We start from the raw sequence: 18,121 nt of genomic DNA, 5'->3' as shown, positions 1-18,121 counted from the left end.
GGGATAACCAGCTCTCTGATCTCCTCCCCACCACTATAGGGGTCCCCCAGGGCTCTATCTTAGGTCCACTCCTATTCTCTATCTTTATAAATGACCTTCATCTAGCCACTCCTCAATTAACTTGCATTCAATACGCTGACGACACAACCATTATTTGCTCAGCCTCCACTCAGAATGAGCTGCACACTCTCACACAAAATACCTTCACAACTATAGAGCAATGGTTCTCAAATCATTGTCTACTCCTCAATCCCAAGAAAACCAAACTCCTGCTCTTTACACCCACTCACCTATCCCCCTCTATTAACTTCACACTTACATCCAATAATGGTACCCTCATCTCCCCAGACCAAACCACTAAACTCTTGGGTATTACCATTGACAACCAACTTAAATTTGACACTCATATCAACTCTACAGTTAAGGCTACTAACAGAAAAATTGGTTCTCTCTATAGAATCAAAGCTTACCTAACCCCCGAAACCAGAACTACCATTGCTAGAACCCACTTAATCTCTACCCTTCTTTATGCTTTCACCATCTACACTAATCTTTCTAAGCACAATCTCAATAAAGTAGCTTCTTCCTACAACAACATAGCCAGATTCGCTATAGCTTCTCCTTATAGGACTCATCATTGTCTAAATCTTAAAAAACTAGGCTGGCTTGAATTACCCAACCTAATACAATTCCACCAACTTACTATTGCCCACAAAGCCCTTTATCACCCTAACAACACTCCAACACTCTCCTCTCTCATACAACCTTACAATAATCTGAGGAACCTACGCTCTTCTTACAAAATACTGATTCAAATTTCCCAATCAAATAACTTAGCAGGTGACTCCATATTCTCCAACTCAGTTGGCAAAATATGGAGCCAACTACCTCAATACCTCACTACACTATCTTCACTCCCAATTTTTAAAGCTAAACTAAAACTCTTCCTTTCCAACCACTGGCTCTGTTCTTGTACCAACCCTAGTTGAACTTTTTTTCTTACTTGCCCTCTGATTCCTTTATCCCCTTATTTCTAGTTCTCAGTTTCTACCCTCTTGAAATTCCTCTTCAAATAAATACATATCTAAATTTTTTATTTCTATTTATTTCTGTAATACAGTTTTCTAGTTAATATTCATTATTCTGTTCTATGCCAAGCCTCATTGTGTACTCTGATGCTTTTACAACTTGCAGTTGGATGTGTTACGTTTCTTAAATACTATTTTATATTCTTTTAATTTTGCATTATTTTATAATTTTTTTTGTATAAGCTTAACTTGTTTTAGTAGTTTATAGCGGAGCTTTTCTCCCTGGGCCTCCACTGAAAATGGACATATATCCAGTTGGACTAGCCCGGTAAACAAATGTAAAATAAAAATAAATAAATAAATAAGTTGGGATTAACATTTTTTTTAGCATATTGCATTTAGGTTATAAACTTTAGAGAAATAGAATGTGTGACTATAACAAGAGTATTAGGAAGACTAGTGCTAAATGAAATAAGGACCTGGATGTGATTATGCAGTTGAGAAGATTGTTATGTAAAATGTTAAAGACGAGATACCTTTTTTGATTTATTGATTGAGCAAGTCTATAATGAGGCCCTACATAAAAGGTGAGGTGAGAAGAGATGACGGAAAGGTGCTGCTGCAATCCAGTACAACAGCAGCTCCAGCAATAGCAGCACATAAGTCACATTATTCATGAAGGGGAATAATAGTAACTGCCTATATTATATGTAAATCATAGTATGAATGATTATGGTAGATGTAGGGCTTGTGAGCTTTTTACTTAATATACATTACATGTATCAAGTATTAGAGAGAAGAAAGTACTGTATTCTTAATTGTGTCTGCATTTGTAAAAATGAATGAGACTGAGGTAATTAAGTACCAGGGAAGTTTAAGGCTTTATCTCTTCTAACATCTAGTATCACACAATCAATACGACCAAAAACTGCTACACAATATATACTTCTAACAGCTAAAATCACCTAACCCTGTGCACAATCAGTGCAACCAACACTACTGCACAAGATATACTTCTAACAACCACTATCACTTAATGCTGTGCACAATTATTGCAACCTAAACTGCTACACAACATATACTTCTAACAGCTAAAATCACCTCATGCTGTGCACAATCAGTACAACCGAAACTGCTACACAACAAATACTTTTAACAGCTAAAATCACCTAGCCCTGTGCACAATCAGTGCAACCAACACTACTGCACAAGATATACTTCTAACAACCACTATCACTTAATGCTGTGCACAATTATTGCAACCTAAACTGCTACACAACATATACTTCTAACAGCTAAAATTAACTCATGCTGTGCACAATCAGTGCATCCAAAACTGCTACACAACAAATACTTTTAACAGCTAAAATCACCTAACCCTGTGCACAATCAGTGCAACCAAAACTGCTACACAACAAATACTTTTAACTTCAACTACCCTAATATAGACTGGGAACACTACTCAAGCCCAAACACTCTAGCCCAAAAGTTCCCGGAATTCATAAACTCAAATGCCATGGAACAACTAGTCACCATCCCCACAAGAGGAGAGAACATACTTGATCTCATCATCACGAACATGGGAGCACAATGTTCAACGCCAGAAGTATTCCCCTCACTGGTGAGATCTGATCACAAACTAATCTCGCTGGAGGTCCTCATCCCGCCCCCACGCGAAATGAAAAAGACCACAGTAAAGAACTTCTCGAAAGCCGACTTCACACTTCTAAAGACTAGTGTGGTCTCCTTTAAGGCCCCTGAGCCGGCGGTTAACATTACTCAAACCGCTGAATCACTTACAAATGCCTTCTACCAGCACCTGCAGGACTGCATGGATCAGGCAATCCCAAGCAAAACAAAGACTCTTTGTACCAAAGGCAAGCGTCCAGTCTGGTGGACCCCAGCCATAAACAAACTGTACAATAAAAGGAGAAAGCTACTACAAGATAGAGCAAAATCCTTAAAAGGTAAGACACCGCTGATCACTATAAGTAAAAAGCTAAGAGCTCTCATAAAATCATCCAAAGCTAATTTTGAGAAAAAATAGCTAAGGACTCTAAAGACAACCATAAAGCATTCTTTAGCTATGTCAGAAACCTAGGAGGAAACTCCCAGATATGCTCAGAATTAGTTCAAAATGATGTGAAGATTACTGATCCTACAGACATTGCCAACATACTGGCTGACAGGTTCAGTGCAAACTTCTCCCACCCTCCCGCCTAAAGAAGAGATATCTATACCAAATGATTGTAGCCCCCCAAACATCTCCAATGCTCAGGTGAGAACTGCTCTCTCCAAGGCAAAGAACACAGCATCCATGGGACCTGATGGTGTCCCCGGCTGTGTGCTCCATGAACTCAACGAGGAATTAAACCCACAGTTAGGACAGCTGTTTAATCTTAGTCTCACCTCTGGATGCACCCAGGAGTGGCGCACAGCGACTGTGGTCCCACTCCACAAAGGCGGTGCCTCCACCGACCCTGGAAATTACCATCCCATTAGCTTGACAAGCCTGATCTGCAAAGCCATGGAAAGGATCATAATGGATCTCATAAATAAAGACATAGGGAATTTGCAGACTTTGGATCCAACCCAGTTTGGCTTTGTCAAAGGCAGATTATGCCTTTTAAACTTGGTTGACTTTTTTGAAACAGTCACCAAGGCCATTGACTAGGAAAAGGCAGTCCATACAGCCTACTAAGACCTGGCAAAGGCTTTCGATACAATACCCCACTCGGGTATCATTGAAAAACTCATCAACTTAAATGTAAACCCATACATTACAAGATGGGTTGCAAACTGGCTGAGTGACAGAACCCACAGGGTCAGAGTGGCTGGCGCCATGTCAGACTCTAAGCCTGTCACAAGTGGTGTCCCACAGGGCTCAGTCCTGGGCCCACTCTTGTTTGGCATCTACTTTTCTGAAGTACAAGCAAACACAGGAGGGTTATGGCTGACAAAGTTCGCAGATGACTGCAAACTGGGCGCCGTAGTTGAGAACACATCCGACACAGATATCCTTCAGAAGGGTCTCACAGAAATGGATAACTGGTGCCAGAGCCATGGCCTCAAGTTAAATGCCAAGAAATGCATAGTCATACCCTTCGGTAAAAATAAGGTTACCCCTAGCTACCATATAGGTGGCAATCCCTGAACACAGAAGAAGTTATTAGGGACCTGGGAACCCAGGTTGACAGTAGCCTTTCATTCGACACTCATATTGCTAAAGTAGTTAGGAAGACCTTCTACATTGCCCACCTTATCATGAAGGGATTCACATCTAGATCAAGGGAAGTCATAGTCTCCCTATACTCATCACTCATCAGACCAATGATCGAGTACAATGCCCCATTCGGAATGTATCTGACCCGACACTTTCAGCAGCTGGAGAGGCCACAAAAGTTCCTCACCAAAAGGATAAAGGGTCTCAAAAATCTGTCTTATGCTGCACGACTGAAAGAACTCCAGTTATATTCAGTTGCGTACCGCTTACTCAGAGGTGACCTATGCCTGACATACAAGGCCATGTCAAACCCAGATTTGATGAATATGCTTCATCTCAAAAAATCTAGATCCCTCAGAGCCACAAGGGCGGGTGACTTAAACCTCGACACAGTTATTAATAGGACGTGCTGGAGGGATAGATTCATCACCCAAAGACTCCCTATGCTGTGGAACAAAATACCGGTTTATGTGAGGCAGAGCACCTCGCTGGCCTTGTTCAAGAGGAATCTTGACCAATGGATGGGAGATCGCAGATACACCCCAGGGGTTACCTCAGTGTCACTGCTCGACAGAGGCACAGCTAAATAATGGGCATAGTTTCTCCAAACTAAGGGGTGGCGTAAGCCACAAAACTATGGCTAGGCTTATAAATGCCCTCGGGCAGATAGCCTAGTATGAACCTATGAACCTATGAACCTATGAACAGCTAAAATCACCTAACCCTGTGCACAATCAGTGCAACTGAAACTGCTACACAACATATACTTCTAACAGCTAAAATCACCTAACCCTGTGCACTATCAGTGCAACTGAAACTGCTACACAACATATACTTCTAACAGCTAAAATTACCTCATGCTGTGCACAATCAGTGCAACCAAAACTGCTACACAACAAATACTTTTAACAGCTAAAATCACCTAACCCTGTGCACAATCAGTGCAACTGAAACTGCTACACAACATATACTTCTAACAGCTAAAATTAACTCATGCTGCTCACAGTCAGTGCAACCATAACTGCTGCACAACATATACTTCTAAAGCTAGTATCACCTAGTGCTGTGCACAATCAGTGCAGCCAAAACAGCTAGACAAGATATACTTCTGACAGCTAGTATTACCTAATACTTTGCACAATCAGTGCAACCAAAACTGCTATATAGCGTATACTTTTAAGAGCTAAAATCACCTCATGCTGTGCGCAATCAGTGCAGCCAAAATTGCTACCCAACATATACTTCTAACAGCTAGTATCACCTAATACTTTGAACAATCAATGCAACTAAGAACTGTTACATAAATATACTTCTAACAGCTAGTATCACCTAATACTGAGCACAATCAAAATACTGAGCACAATCAATGTGAACAAAAACAGCTACATAACATGTACTTCTACCAGCTAGTATTACCTAGTGCTGAGCACAATCAATGCAAGTAAAACTGCTTCACAACATATACTTTTAACATCTAGCATAACTTAGTGCTGTGCACAATGAGGGCAGATAAAAGCAGTTACACAAGATATACTTCTAACATCTAGGATCACCTAGCGATGTGCACAATCAGTGCGACCAAAAACTGCTACACTACCTATGCTTCTAACAGCTAGTATCACCTAGTGCTGTGCACAATCAGTGCGACCAAAAACTGCTACACTACCTATGCTTCTAATAGCTAGTATCACCTAGCGCTGTGCACAATCAGTGTGACCAAAAACTGCTACACTACCATGCTTCTAACAGCTAGTATTACCTAGTGCTGCGCACAATCAGTGCGACCAAAAACTGCTACACTACCTATGCTTCTAACAGCTAGTATCACCTAGCACTGTGCACAATCAGTGCGACCAAAAACTGCTACACTACCTATGCTTCTAACAACTAGTATCACCTAGCGCTGTGCACAATCAGTGCGACCAAAAACTGCTACACTACCTATGCTTCTAACAGCTAGTATCACCTAGCACTGTGCACAATCAGTGCGACCAAAAACTGCTACACTACCTATGCTTCTAACAGCTAGTATCACCTAGTGCTGTGCACAATCAGTGCTACCAAAAACTGCTACACTACCTATGCTTCTAACAGCTAGTATCACCTAGCACTGTGCACAATCAGTGTGACCAAAAACTGCTACACTACCATGCTTCTAACAGCTAGTATCACCTATTGCTGTGCACAATCAGTGCAACCAAAAACTGCTACACTACCTATGCTTCTAACAGCTAGTATCACCTAGTGCTGTGCACAATCAGTGCGACCAAAAACTGCTACACTACCTATGCTTCTAACAACTAGTATCACCTAGCGCTGTACACAATCAGTGTGACCAAAAACTGCTACACTACCATGCTTCTAACCGCTAGTATCACCTAGTGCTGCGCACAATCAGTGCGACCAAAAACTGCTACACTGCCTATGTTTCTAATAGCTAGTATCACCTAGTGCAGTGCACAATCAAGGCAGTCAAAAGTGGCTACATAACATATACTTCTAACAGCTGGTATCACCTACTGCTGTGCACAATTAATGCAACCTGAACTGCTACATAACATATATTTCTAACAGCTAGTATCACTTAGTGCTGTGCACAATCATGGCAGTCAAAAGCAGCTACACAACATATACTTCTAACATCTAGTATCACCTAGTGCTGTGCACATGGAAATCAAAAGCATTTACACAACATTCACTTCTAACAGCAAGTATCACAGTGCTGTGCACAATCACCACAGTCAAAAGCAGTTACCCAACATGCACTTCTAACAGCTAGTGTCACCTACTGCTATGCAGAATCATGGTAGTTAAAAGCAACTACACATCATATACTTCTAATATGTAGTTCACATAGTGTTATGCACAGTCCTGCAAGCAATGCAGCTACACAACATACTTCTGTCTGCTCACAACTGCTAACATGAATGATGTAATGTGGAGTGGGCATGACCAGTAAACATCAGATTGGTATCCTCAAGTACTCATGGAATATACTACATAGCCTGCAGACCACCTCAGTGGCACTGCTGTCGAAGAAGAAAAGGAGGATTACAGAATGCATATAAATGCTCTATGGACAGCTACCTTATATAAGCACATTCTGCAAAATATAACAAAACAGTTAATCAACAGAATAAATCAGTTCATAAACAACTTTTTATTCAGGATCTTCCATTAATTTCACTTTGAGACTATAAAAATATTTTGAACATGAAAATTGTATATCGAAATAGAATGAAAACCTCTCTGTCTTTATATATATATATATATATATATATATATATATATATATATATATATATATATATATATAAATTTTGTCCTTTAGGCTGGATGAGGAAGGTATGTATTCCTGGTGAGTATCTAGAGAGACAGATGAAAAGGGAATAATAAAACAGAATGAAAACCATATTAGTGGTAGACCTTAATTTCCATCAATCATGTCGGAAGTAATCGTCTAGCAGTCTTTGTTTAGTCTCATAATATATTGAGGGGAAAAGAATCTACTAGAAATTCTAATGGAAGCTACACTTGAGCAGATAGTGAGGTCCCTGAACAGGAGAAGTAAAATCTTTAACTTATTAAGCACTGCAGAATGGGTGACAGTGACTGAGTTGAGAGAACAATTGAACAATTGTTACCATACATGGATCTGGAACTACAAGAGGATAGAGTTCCGCCTAATGTAGGATACAGTCACAAGGATATGATAATTATGGCATTGAAGCAAGGAAGATATGAGAAAAGGAATTAAATCTTAGTTTAGGGAAAGACGTGTGAGAAAAGGAGAAAATATCCTGACTACTGAGAAAGACGGGGGCAACAACAGTCATCAATGAAAAGGAACACCTGAACTGATGAAAAATGTCTCTCAATATTGACAAGAAAAAGTAATAAAGAGCAGTTTGTGGGGCAATGTGGCCTTACAGAGGGAGATAACTGGGTGAGGTAGTGGAAAGTGAGAGAAATAGTTTTTCAGGTACAATGTATAACATAGGAGGGATTGGCAGAAAATTAAATTTCAGGATAAGGGACTGCAAATGTTACAGACAAGGCAGCATATTTTATTAATTAATTATATCTATTTTTATGGCAGACTGACAAAGAAGGGTATCAGTACAGAAATGTAGAACAGGTATAGCTGGGTAACAACAGAACCAGGAAACAAGCAGTGAAGGAACTCAACTCTTCAGGAATATTAGTCACAAGGTCTGAAAGCCATGCTTACCAGGATGATGAAAGAAAGAGCAGTGATGCTTGGAGTGCCACTAGCAAAAATTTAGAACATATTAATAAATGGAGTGGCACTACCGAACATAAGGTTGGCAAGGGCCCACAAAAAAAAAACAATCTGTCCAGCTTATCTTCTTGTAACTTGCAAGAAGAATGTTTTGCATTGAAAGTCTAACTCTTTGAGCTCGAAGCAGCAGGGGCCCACTAAAGCCCCTGATTCCTGAAGGCTTTTATGAGAGAATACATGCTGCATTCTGAAAGGTTTCTGCAGAAATCATGTCAAGAAAGTGTACATTACATAAGTTATTGAAGTCCAGAAGTGATACAAGTTATAAAAATGTATAAGCAGCATATTTATTTGTGAGACATTGGCTTACATACTGATTCATAATGTCAAAGCTGTAATGGAGGATATTAATATTATTTTTCATATTAATTATAGAAACATGCATATTTCTCTAAATTACAGAAATATGCTTTTCTCACAGCAATTTTCAACAAACACGTCCTAATAATTGGTTATATTTCTGCAGTCTTATATAACAGTCTCATAGTATCTGCAGCAATGTTGTTCATATTCTTGTGATTTTTCCAATGATGCATGACCAGACACTGTAATAAATTATAGCTTGAAGTTATTTGTAAAAATATGGAAATTGTGTGCATATTTTAATAAAATGCCCAAACAATGTCATGTGTCAGGTGGCATCATTATTCACCCACATTTGTTGATAGTAATGAAGCTATGAATTTATTGCTCATGTTCATAATTGATGCAACAATCATGGTGATATCTCTGGATAGGTTGATGTCACCAGCTTCTTTTACTGTTGCTTTTTTGTTACCGCCATTTTTGTGTATGAGGCTACACTCAAAATATTGTGCCTAAGTTCAGTACTGCAATATTAAAAACGGTTTGAAAAAATGTGTCATATTGCCACAATTTATACAGGTAGTCATCACTACCTCATGGAACATGCATCTCATGATGACTGTTTCATTACACACAGTTACTAATTTATATCAACTTGTAGATGATGCCTTATTTCATGTATATTGGCACATATATCATATATACATACCTCCCCTGCTTGTTTCTAGTGTAGGTTACTTTTGTTTGTGTGTGGGGGGCAGTTGTGTGTATGTGAGTGTGTATATGTAAGTGTCAGGATTTTGAAGTTCGTGATTATGGGCATTCAGTATTGTGATGTTTCGGCTTTATGATCTTGATATTCTGAAATTTGGTATTTCAGAATTTCAAGATTATAAAGTGAACCCATAAATATATATATATATATATATATATATATATATATATATATATATATATATATATATATATATGTTGGCACAAGGTGTAAGTGCAGTTAGTTTAGGTAAAGAGCACAGCTAATTAAGGGTTTGAATCCAGCTAAAGGATATTTTTGTCACCCATGTCTCGGATAGAGGGAAAATGTAATGCCCAAACTAACATATTCCCCCAAGTAAAGTTTAAAAACTTCCTAACTCACATACCCCCCTCCTAATAAATGCCTATTATACATAGGGACACAGTTGGGTTGGATTGCATGGCTAGGCTTAAAAAAGCCCTAGTGGTCATTAAACTAGTATATAACTATGAAAAATACACAAACTAAGTCCCAAAACAGACACAGAAATTAAAGTGGTAGAAGAGTGTAGACCAAATAATCCCAAATACTTCACCAGATTTCTTCAAACCTCTTTATTCAGCACAAGCAACACGAACATGAAAATTCAGTCAAGCGCTTTCGCCTGAAGCTCTGTCAGGCTTTATCAAGATGCCTGAAATAAAATCAGTACCTAGCTTATAGAGTACTTTCAACAAAGGTTAATTAATGTTTATTAAAATCAATTAATGAATTGAACACAATTAAAGGACTACTTAGTCTCAAATAATGCTTATATTCCTATCTGCATGAATTTTACATAATGCATCTCATATAGTGTAAACATCCCTACCTACTTGTGTTTTGGATAAACCATGAAAATAATAATGATAACATTTAAAAGTTAAAAGTTAAAAAAGTTAGAGGGTGTTAAATACACTAACAAGCTACGTTACTTAATCCTAACCACCTATTTGTATTAAATAATGTCAAGCACAACTCTTTGTACAATACAAATTCCAAAATATTACTATTATTAATAATAATACTATAAAAATATAAAATGAAGTATAAAATGTGTTAAAATATTTGAAATATTTAAAAATGGTATCCCAAAATAAGAAGTATTTATAATAAATGCACAGTGGGAAAAATCACTTAAGGGGGTTAATGGGTTAACTACCCAGTTCAAAAAAGACCTTATGAAATAAGTAGTCAGTACATAACTAAAATATTAACACAACCATAATCAAACAATTTATGTATATATCTTATAAATAGTAATGGGCATAAAGAAACTATACACATTAAAATGTGTGTATTTCAAAAATAGTATAGTATATAACTATGAACCTAAGAACCTATACACAGTCTATCACTGTTGAGATATAACTAATAATATCCAAATATTACTAATTGTTATAATTACGGGAGCAAATAAAGATCCATAACACATGATTATGATTATGATTACACATTACCCAACTCCTTTTTATGTCATTTTTACTACCACTTTGTGCATGCATAGGTCAGTAATTACAATGTTGCTGTCAAATTCATCACAGCATTACTAAGGCAAATATGATATATGTCGTAGTTCCATATATCCTCGCACACAGTCATCAAAAACTCATATAATGTAATTTAGGCAGATTGTTTCACTGTGTACATTTACTGATTAGTGTCAGCTTACACATATCATTGCACTTTTTAATGCAGTGTGTACCATTCTTGATGTATTACTTTTTACTATGCAAATAGTGTAAATATCCATAAATGTGGGAGTAAAGATGCATAGTGTATGATATCTGCATGTTACCTACCACCTTTTTTTGTTTTCATTGCTAATGCCAGTGCATATGTGGTGCATACATCTACTTTTGCTGCCAAGTCCATTACTGCTTTATTAAAGTGAATATGAAATATATGTTTCCATAACTCTGCATAACCAAACACCAGTAACTCATGGAAAGTACATCTTCTAGCAACTATCTCACTATGCGCAGTTGCTAATGCATGCCATCATTCAGATGGCACTTTCCTCAAAATGTAGAGGTTGCTTTTCTTGGAACATTGTTATCAATATGCAAATAATGCTAATATTCATTACTATGAGAACAAAGATGCATAACTCATGATGTCTACATGCTAGTTTTATAATAATCTGGGAAATATTTTTTGAAAGAAAATACATAATAATGCATAAGAAGTTCCACTAAATAATAGTGAACAAATTGCAATGCACTTGTTTTTAGTGAAAGCATTGTGAAAGTAAAATGTGTAAGGGTGGCACAGTGGTGCAGTGGTTAGTATTGTCAGTTCACAACAACAGGGTCTCTGGTTCAGTTTTCAGCTGGAGTTCCTTCTGTGCAGAGTCTACATGTCCTTCCTGTGTTTGCATGTGTTTTCTCAAGGTGCTCCAGTTTTCTCCTGCCTCCAAGACATGTAATAGGTTTACTGGCAACTGTAAATTCTTTGTGTGTATGTGTGTCTGCATGTGTCTGCGTGTGTGTGTGTGTGTGTGTGTGTGTGTGTGCGTGTGTGTGTGTGTGTGTGCGCGTGTGTGTGCGTGTGCGCACGCTTGTGTGTGTGTATATGTGTGTTTGTGCGTGTATGTGAGTGTGTGCATGTGTGTGTGTCTGTGTGTGCATGTGTGCATGTGCATGTGCGGGCGTGTGTATGTGTCTGTGTGTTTGTGTGTGTGTCTGTGTGTGTGTGTGTGTGTGTGTGTGTGTGTGTGTGTGTGTGTGTGTGTGTGTGTGTGTGTGTGTGTGTGTGTGTGTGTGTGTGAGTGTGTGTGTGTGCATGTGCGTGTGCGTGTGTCTGTGCGTGTGTGTGTGTCTGTGCGTGTGTGTGTGTGTGTGTGTGTGTGTGTGTGTGTGTGTGTGTGTGTGTCTGTGTGTGTGTGCCTGTGGATAGTGGAGACTCTTCATGAACTCACTCTAGAATTTGGACATGAATTGTGAGGCTTGATGGGTGGATGGATAATGACTGTTTACACTGTTGCAGAATCTGCTCCATGAAGAGTCCAGCCGGATCACATGGTAACACTTTTTGGATAGTAGGTTTCTGAAACTCCCTTTCAAGCAGTATATAACTATGGAAACTGGAAGGATTTCTTCTAAAATTCAAATGAAAGTGACACAAAATCCAGCTGATTGAGTTATAAACAGAAGATATAACTGATAATTAAAATGTATTAGAAGTACAGAACTCACTGCTTTATTGTTGGATGACACCCTTAGAGACAAGGCTCAAACTTTACTGTCTGTAATGTGTCCAAGTACAGGAATAAAGGTACTCTATTTTTTTATTTGCTATCAACTATTTTATAACATTCTTTGTCAGCCAAATATTCTTTCATTATTTTAGTATAACTTTTGAAAATCACTTTCACAAGCATTAACAAAATGTCCAATGTACTGCATAGACTTGAATAATATAAACTTTTTTATGATAAAACACTTGATTAGGTTTAGAAAAATTGTGACAAGGCTTCATGAGATGTGTTTATTAGACTTAGTCTGCCGAGGACATATTTCATGGGAAATGAATAAATTTTTAAAGATGGATAACCCAACATTAGAGCATTATTTGGCATACCGAAGATACATAAAATGAAATATGTCCACTATTTAGGCCTATTGTAGCTGCTAAGGAAAGTAAAACATTGCCTTTATCTCCATACTTAGATACATTATTAAATGTATTTATTATTAAATATAATAATACAAGTTTCAACATTTAATTTAGGGGTCTCTTAAATTTCTTAAAATGAGTTATATCAGTATGTTTTTACAGTTAGTGAAATGTTTTTATTTACCACTGATGTCACATCCTTATATGATGTAATAACACAAGATGTAGAAATAGAATATGCTAGAAATTACCTAAGTGAGTATACAACTGTTACTTATTTGGATATTAGCAATATCTGTTGGTTATTAGAAATTGTACTAAATAATTTTTTTTGTTTATTTGTTTTTGATAGCAAATGGGGGATAGCAATATGGGAAATTGTTGTCCTAGCATTTGCTAACCAAGTGATGGCTTGATAGGAGAGAAATGTTTTGGTACAGCATCCTTTGTATTCTTTAATATCCATATACAAAAGATACACAGACAGTATAGTATTTTTATGGAATGGAATCCAATTTCAGTTTGAAATATTACTATTTTAATCAGTGGCTCTGGAAAAAGTAACTTTTTAGATATTAATAGAAACTCTTGATTCAAAAATATTTTTGTGTAGTGATAACATAAATAGGAAGGAGACATTTGTAAATAATTATGTTGACTATGCTAGTCAGTATAGTTTCCTTAGCAAACATAATATTCTTAGGGAATAATTCATTAGTCTAAGTAAGCTTGTAAATGACACTGGTATTTAGAAAATAAATTAAATTTTAACTGGACTTTTTTGATCAAGGGTATCATAGGTTTAAGTTTAATTAATTTGACATTGAAGTTTTATAGAAAAGAAGTAATACATTTGTACCTATCTTAACATAGGTTATTGTATTAAGAAGATTACTTAAATTCAATAAACTTAATACAATAACAATTAAGAAATGCTGGCAGTCAAAAGCATCACAAATCTTTTGATAGCTTCATCTGCAGGGATGCTGTGGCAGTAAAGAGAATATTATCAGAGTATTGGAAAATAACACAAGGTAATAAGGAAATGACAGATGCTATATGTAACTCCAACCTTTACAACAAAGTAAGGCAAGAACATAAGCAGTCTGTTAGAGCATCAAACTTCTAATGTTTGCTTTAAAGGTGGATCTTACCTATGTAATGGGAATAAGCCTGTAGGTTTAGATATATTGGTAATTTTTTAAAACTTGCATATTCTAATATGGAGCATTACAGTAAGGGGATGTTCACTTGTGACAGTACATGAATAGTGTGACAGCACACGAATGGTGTATGTTGGTAGGTATTGCAGCTGGAAATTTTTCTGTGTTAGTGAAACAACTAGGAAACTCTCACACAGCATTTATGAACACATTAAGAACAAAAATGTTAATAATGCATTAGCGATGCTTGTGCAAAAAATGTAAAAATGTTAAGAATTTTTTCAATTATTGATTATGTTACCAAATATCTTAAAGGAGATGACATAAATACAGAGCTAGAAAATAAAAAAATGAGGTGGCAAGTGCCTTTGAATACAGACATTAGTCAAAGTTTCAATTATGTAATTATTAAAAATGACTACATATAATTTAATGAACTTATAATTGTTCAAAAGTTTTATAATATTTAAAGTTATTTATCCATAAGTACAAAAGTAAAAGTATTGCCACCAAGTCCAGAGCAAATCCAGATACTCTCACGGATAAAAATCAAACAGTAAAATAATCTAAGAGTATCTGGAACACATGGTAGGCAGGAAAAGCTGATATAAATCTTTAATGCAATGCACAGGAATAAGCGCTTTCATGGTAAATCCAACATCCGCTTCATCAGATAACAGATAAAACAAACTCAACAGGTTAAATACATTATTGCACCAATCAAAAACAAGACATCCTTAAAAACTCCACCCACTCTACTAATACCAAATTGATAGCCTATTGTATTGTATATGCAATACCTAATTTGTCGTAAAAATATCTATAATAGCACAAACATACAAATAAACCTAAAGAAGTGTAAATATGTTATATGTATACATACACATTAATTACTTAAAAAGCCTACAGGATTTTAACATGTCTCAAGGGAACGTGTCCATTTAAACCCTTCCCTTTATGGGCTTGCATCTTAAGTATCCATTGCAGTTCTCAGTATAATTTCTAATATCATCCACCCTCATAGAGTCAAATGCTTTATCAATGACTCTAAACTTAAACGTATGTTGTTCACCCTCCATCATGACATGTTTTGCCAATGCAGTCTGTTTGTATCTAATACGAATTGCATATAGATGTTCCCTTACCCTGTCCCTCATTCTACGATTACATTTACCTATGTAGAAGGAGGAACATTCCTCACAGTGTGCCAGGTAGATCATATCTTTGGTATTGCAATCTGCACGTGCTTTAAAATAGAATCGTCTTCCATCATTAGGGCTTAAGAAGATATTACTAGTCTTTATATAGGTGCAATATTGACAATTTCCACAGAAGGAAGTATTCCCATACCTATCATCTCTTTTATCTTCTGTGTGTTCCTGATACTCTTAGATTCTTTTACTATTTATCCATAAGTGTTTTAACACAAATTGTGTTTTAATGACTATAGTTAATTGTTTATGGAGGTTACATTTTTTGTCACCTGTGATGGTCACTTAATTCAAATTGTTAAATAGGAGAGGAGTTTTTCTACTTCTTTATTCTGATGAAGTTCTGATAAAATAAAAAAATGAAAGCTCTTAATCTATTTTAAATCTCCCTGGAGTGGTTTATTTTCACAGCTGTCTGGTTTTGCTTGGTATTTAAGGATTAGTTGTTGGAACAGTATGGTTAAGTCCACTGCATAGTTGTTGCATGGCTCATTTAGATACCTTAAAGCACAGTTAGTTAACCAGAAGCAATACTTGTTTTCATACTGATATTCCTTGACTCCCTGTGTTACTGCATAGTGCAAAAGTGCAGTGTAGCTCTATTCCCTTTTAGCCTAATAATGTGAATAATGAAAAATAAAATAAAATAAACCAAGGATCACCAGTGTCCTTCAAGACTGTGGAAAGGGCATAACAGAATTTTCAGGAATTCACTTCATCCACATCGTGCTTTACTGCATGGCATAGCATGGAGCATTGGCATAACATTGTGTATTCATCATCCCACTGTGATATCAGTCACTTAAAATAAAAATGTGCTCAAAGTAACAGAAATTGACTTACAATGGTGGTGTATGCTGTACATATTAAGCCAGTAGAAAAAACTGACGCCCAAATATCCAGGCCAGTAACTGGAAAAGAATGAGAAAGAACATTTTAGTATATGAGCTGAGTAGAGAGCACTACAAAATCTGCAGCTGTTAATCTGGGAATAGATCTGTTTGATCAGTCATGTTAAAAATACTCAAAAGATGATAGAGTTCTGATAACAGATCTACAAAGTAAGGCTTCAATGTATTTAAAAAAAAAATCACAAGTTAATTATTGTATCCTTTATTAACAACAATACATAATTAATAATACCTTCAGTAGTAGAGCTACAGATTACATGGCTAAATAATTTTAGAACAAGGAAATGGATCACTATTATGATATCCATATAACAATCTACTATATCAGTAGTCGGATCTATAAAACACCTAATGCATTTAAAATTGTTAACTTTAATTGCAGCTATATGCTCATAGCTTTAAGATACTGATTGCTGTAAACCAATGTGATGCAATCAAAACATGTTTACAGAACATCCGATTAAATAAATTTGCTGTTTTCTAACTCTCCTATTACTATCCAGTTTTTCCACCCCTGTCAACAAAAATAATGAAATGATTCTCCCGATTACCGCCACAGCTCAAAAATACTAGCAGCAACAAAAAGAACTTGTCAGTCGATAAACAACTAACAAACAAAAGTGGACTTGACCGACAACATGAGCTAACGATTCATGCAAACCAAATGACTTTATTCAAATAGTTAAGCAGTTTCATCCAAAAGGACTTCATGAGAACTGAACTAATAATGAATTCAGCATTTTAAATAATGAATTAAAAGTATCGCTTGACATTTACTGTCCAACAAAAATATAATCAAGTCTAGTTAATGAACAATACTTATGTATGTAAACACACAAAATTAAAAAAAATCACATTAGAAAAAATATAAATAGGTTCATAGGTTTATACTAGGCTATCTGCCCTAAGGCATTTATAAGCCTAGCCCAAATTATTTGGGGCTTCACACCCCTTATATGAAAAAATACTGTGCCCATTAGTTTGTTGTGCCTCTGTCCAGCAGTGACCCAGAGATGATTCCCGGGGTAAACCTACGATCTCCCATCCACAGGTCTAGATTTCTCTTGAACAGAGTCAGCGAGGTGCTCTGCCTCACATGGACCGGGATTTTATTCCACAGCATAGGGAGTCTCTGAGTGATAAATCTATCCCTCCAGCACGTCCTATTTATATCCGTGCTAAGGTTTAAGTCGCTTGCTCTAGTGGTTTTGGTGGATTTGGATTTTGAGGTGGAGCATGTCCATTAATTCCGGGTTGGACATGGCCTTGTATGTCAGGCACATGTCACCTCTGAGCAGACGGTATGCGACTGAATAGAGCTGGAGTTTCTTCAATCTGGCAGCATATGACAGATTTTGGAGTCCCTTTATCCTTTTGGTGAGGAACTTTTGGGGTCTCTCCAATTGCTGCAGATGTCGGGTGAGATACATCCCGAATGGGGCATTGTACTCGATCATTGGTCTGATAAGTGAAGAGTACAGGGAACAATGACCTCACTAGATCTGGATGTGAATCCCTTCATGATCAGGTGGGCAATGTAGAAGGTCTTTCTAACCACTTTAGCAATGTGAGTGTCAAAAGAA

The 18,121-nt window shown here is 36.8% G+C and overlaps 1 protein-coding gene across 1 annotated transcript in view; it reads right to left on the bottom strand.

Annotated features, from left to right (window-relative positions):
* The window catches only part of SLC5A5 (solute carrier family 5 member 5), a 427,828-nt gene that overhangs the window by 362,229 nt on the left and 47,478 nt on the right, over nucleotides 1-18,121 (bottom strand). The window contains exon 4 of the mRNA XM_044054751.1: nucleotides 16,471-16,538. Coding sequence (XP_043910686.1) covers nucleotides 16,471-16,538 — 68 coding nt within the window. The remainder of the gene's footprint in view (nucleotides 1-16,470; nucleotides 16,539-18,121) is intronic.

Source organism: Protopterus annectens, chromosome 13.part0, assembly GCF_019279795.1.
Source record: "Protopterus annectens isolate FY-2018-M chromosome 13.part0, PAN1.0, whole genome shotgun sequence".
Classification (NCBI taxonomy): domain Eukaryota; kingdom Metazoa; phylum Chordata; order Ceratodontiformes; family Protopteridae; genus Protopterus; species Protopterus annectens.
This window is presented reverse-complemented; position numbering and strand designations above follow the sequence as displayed.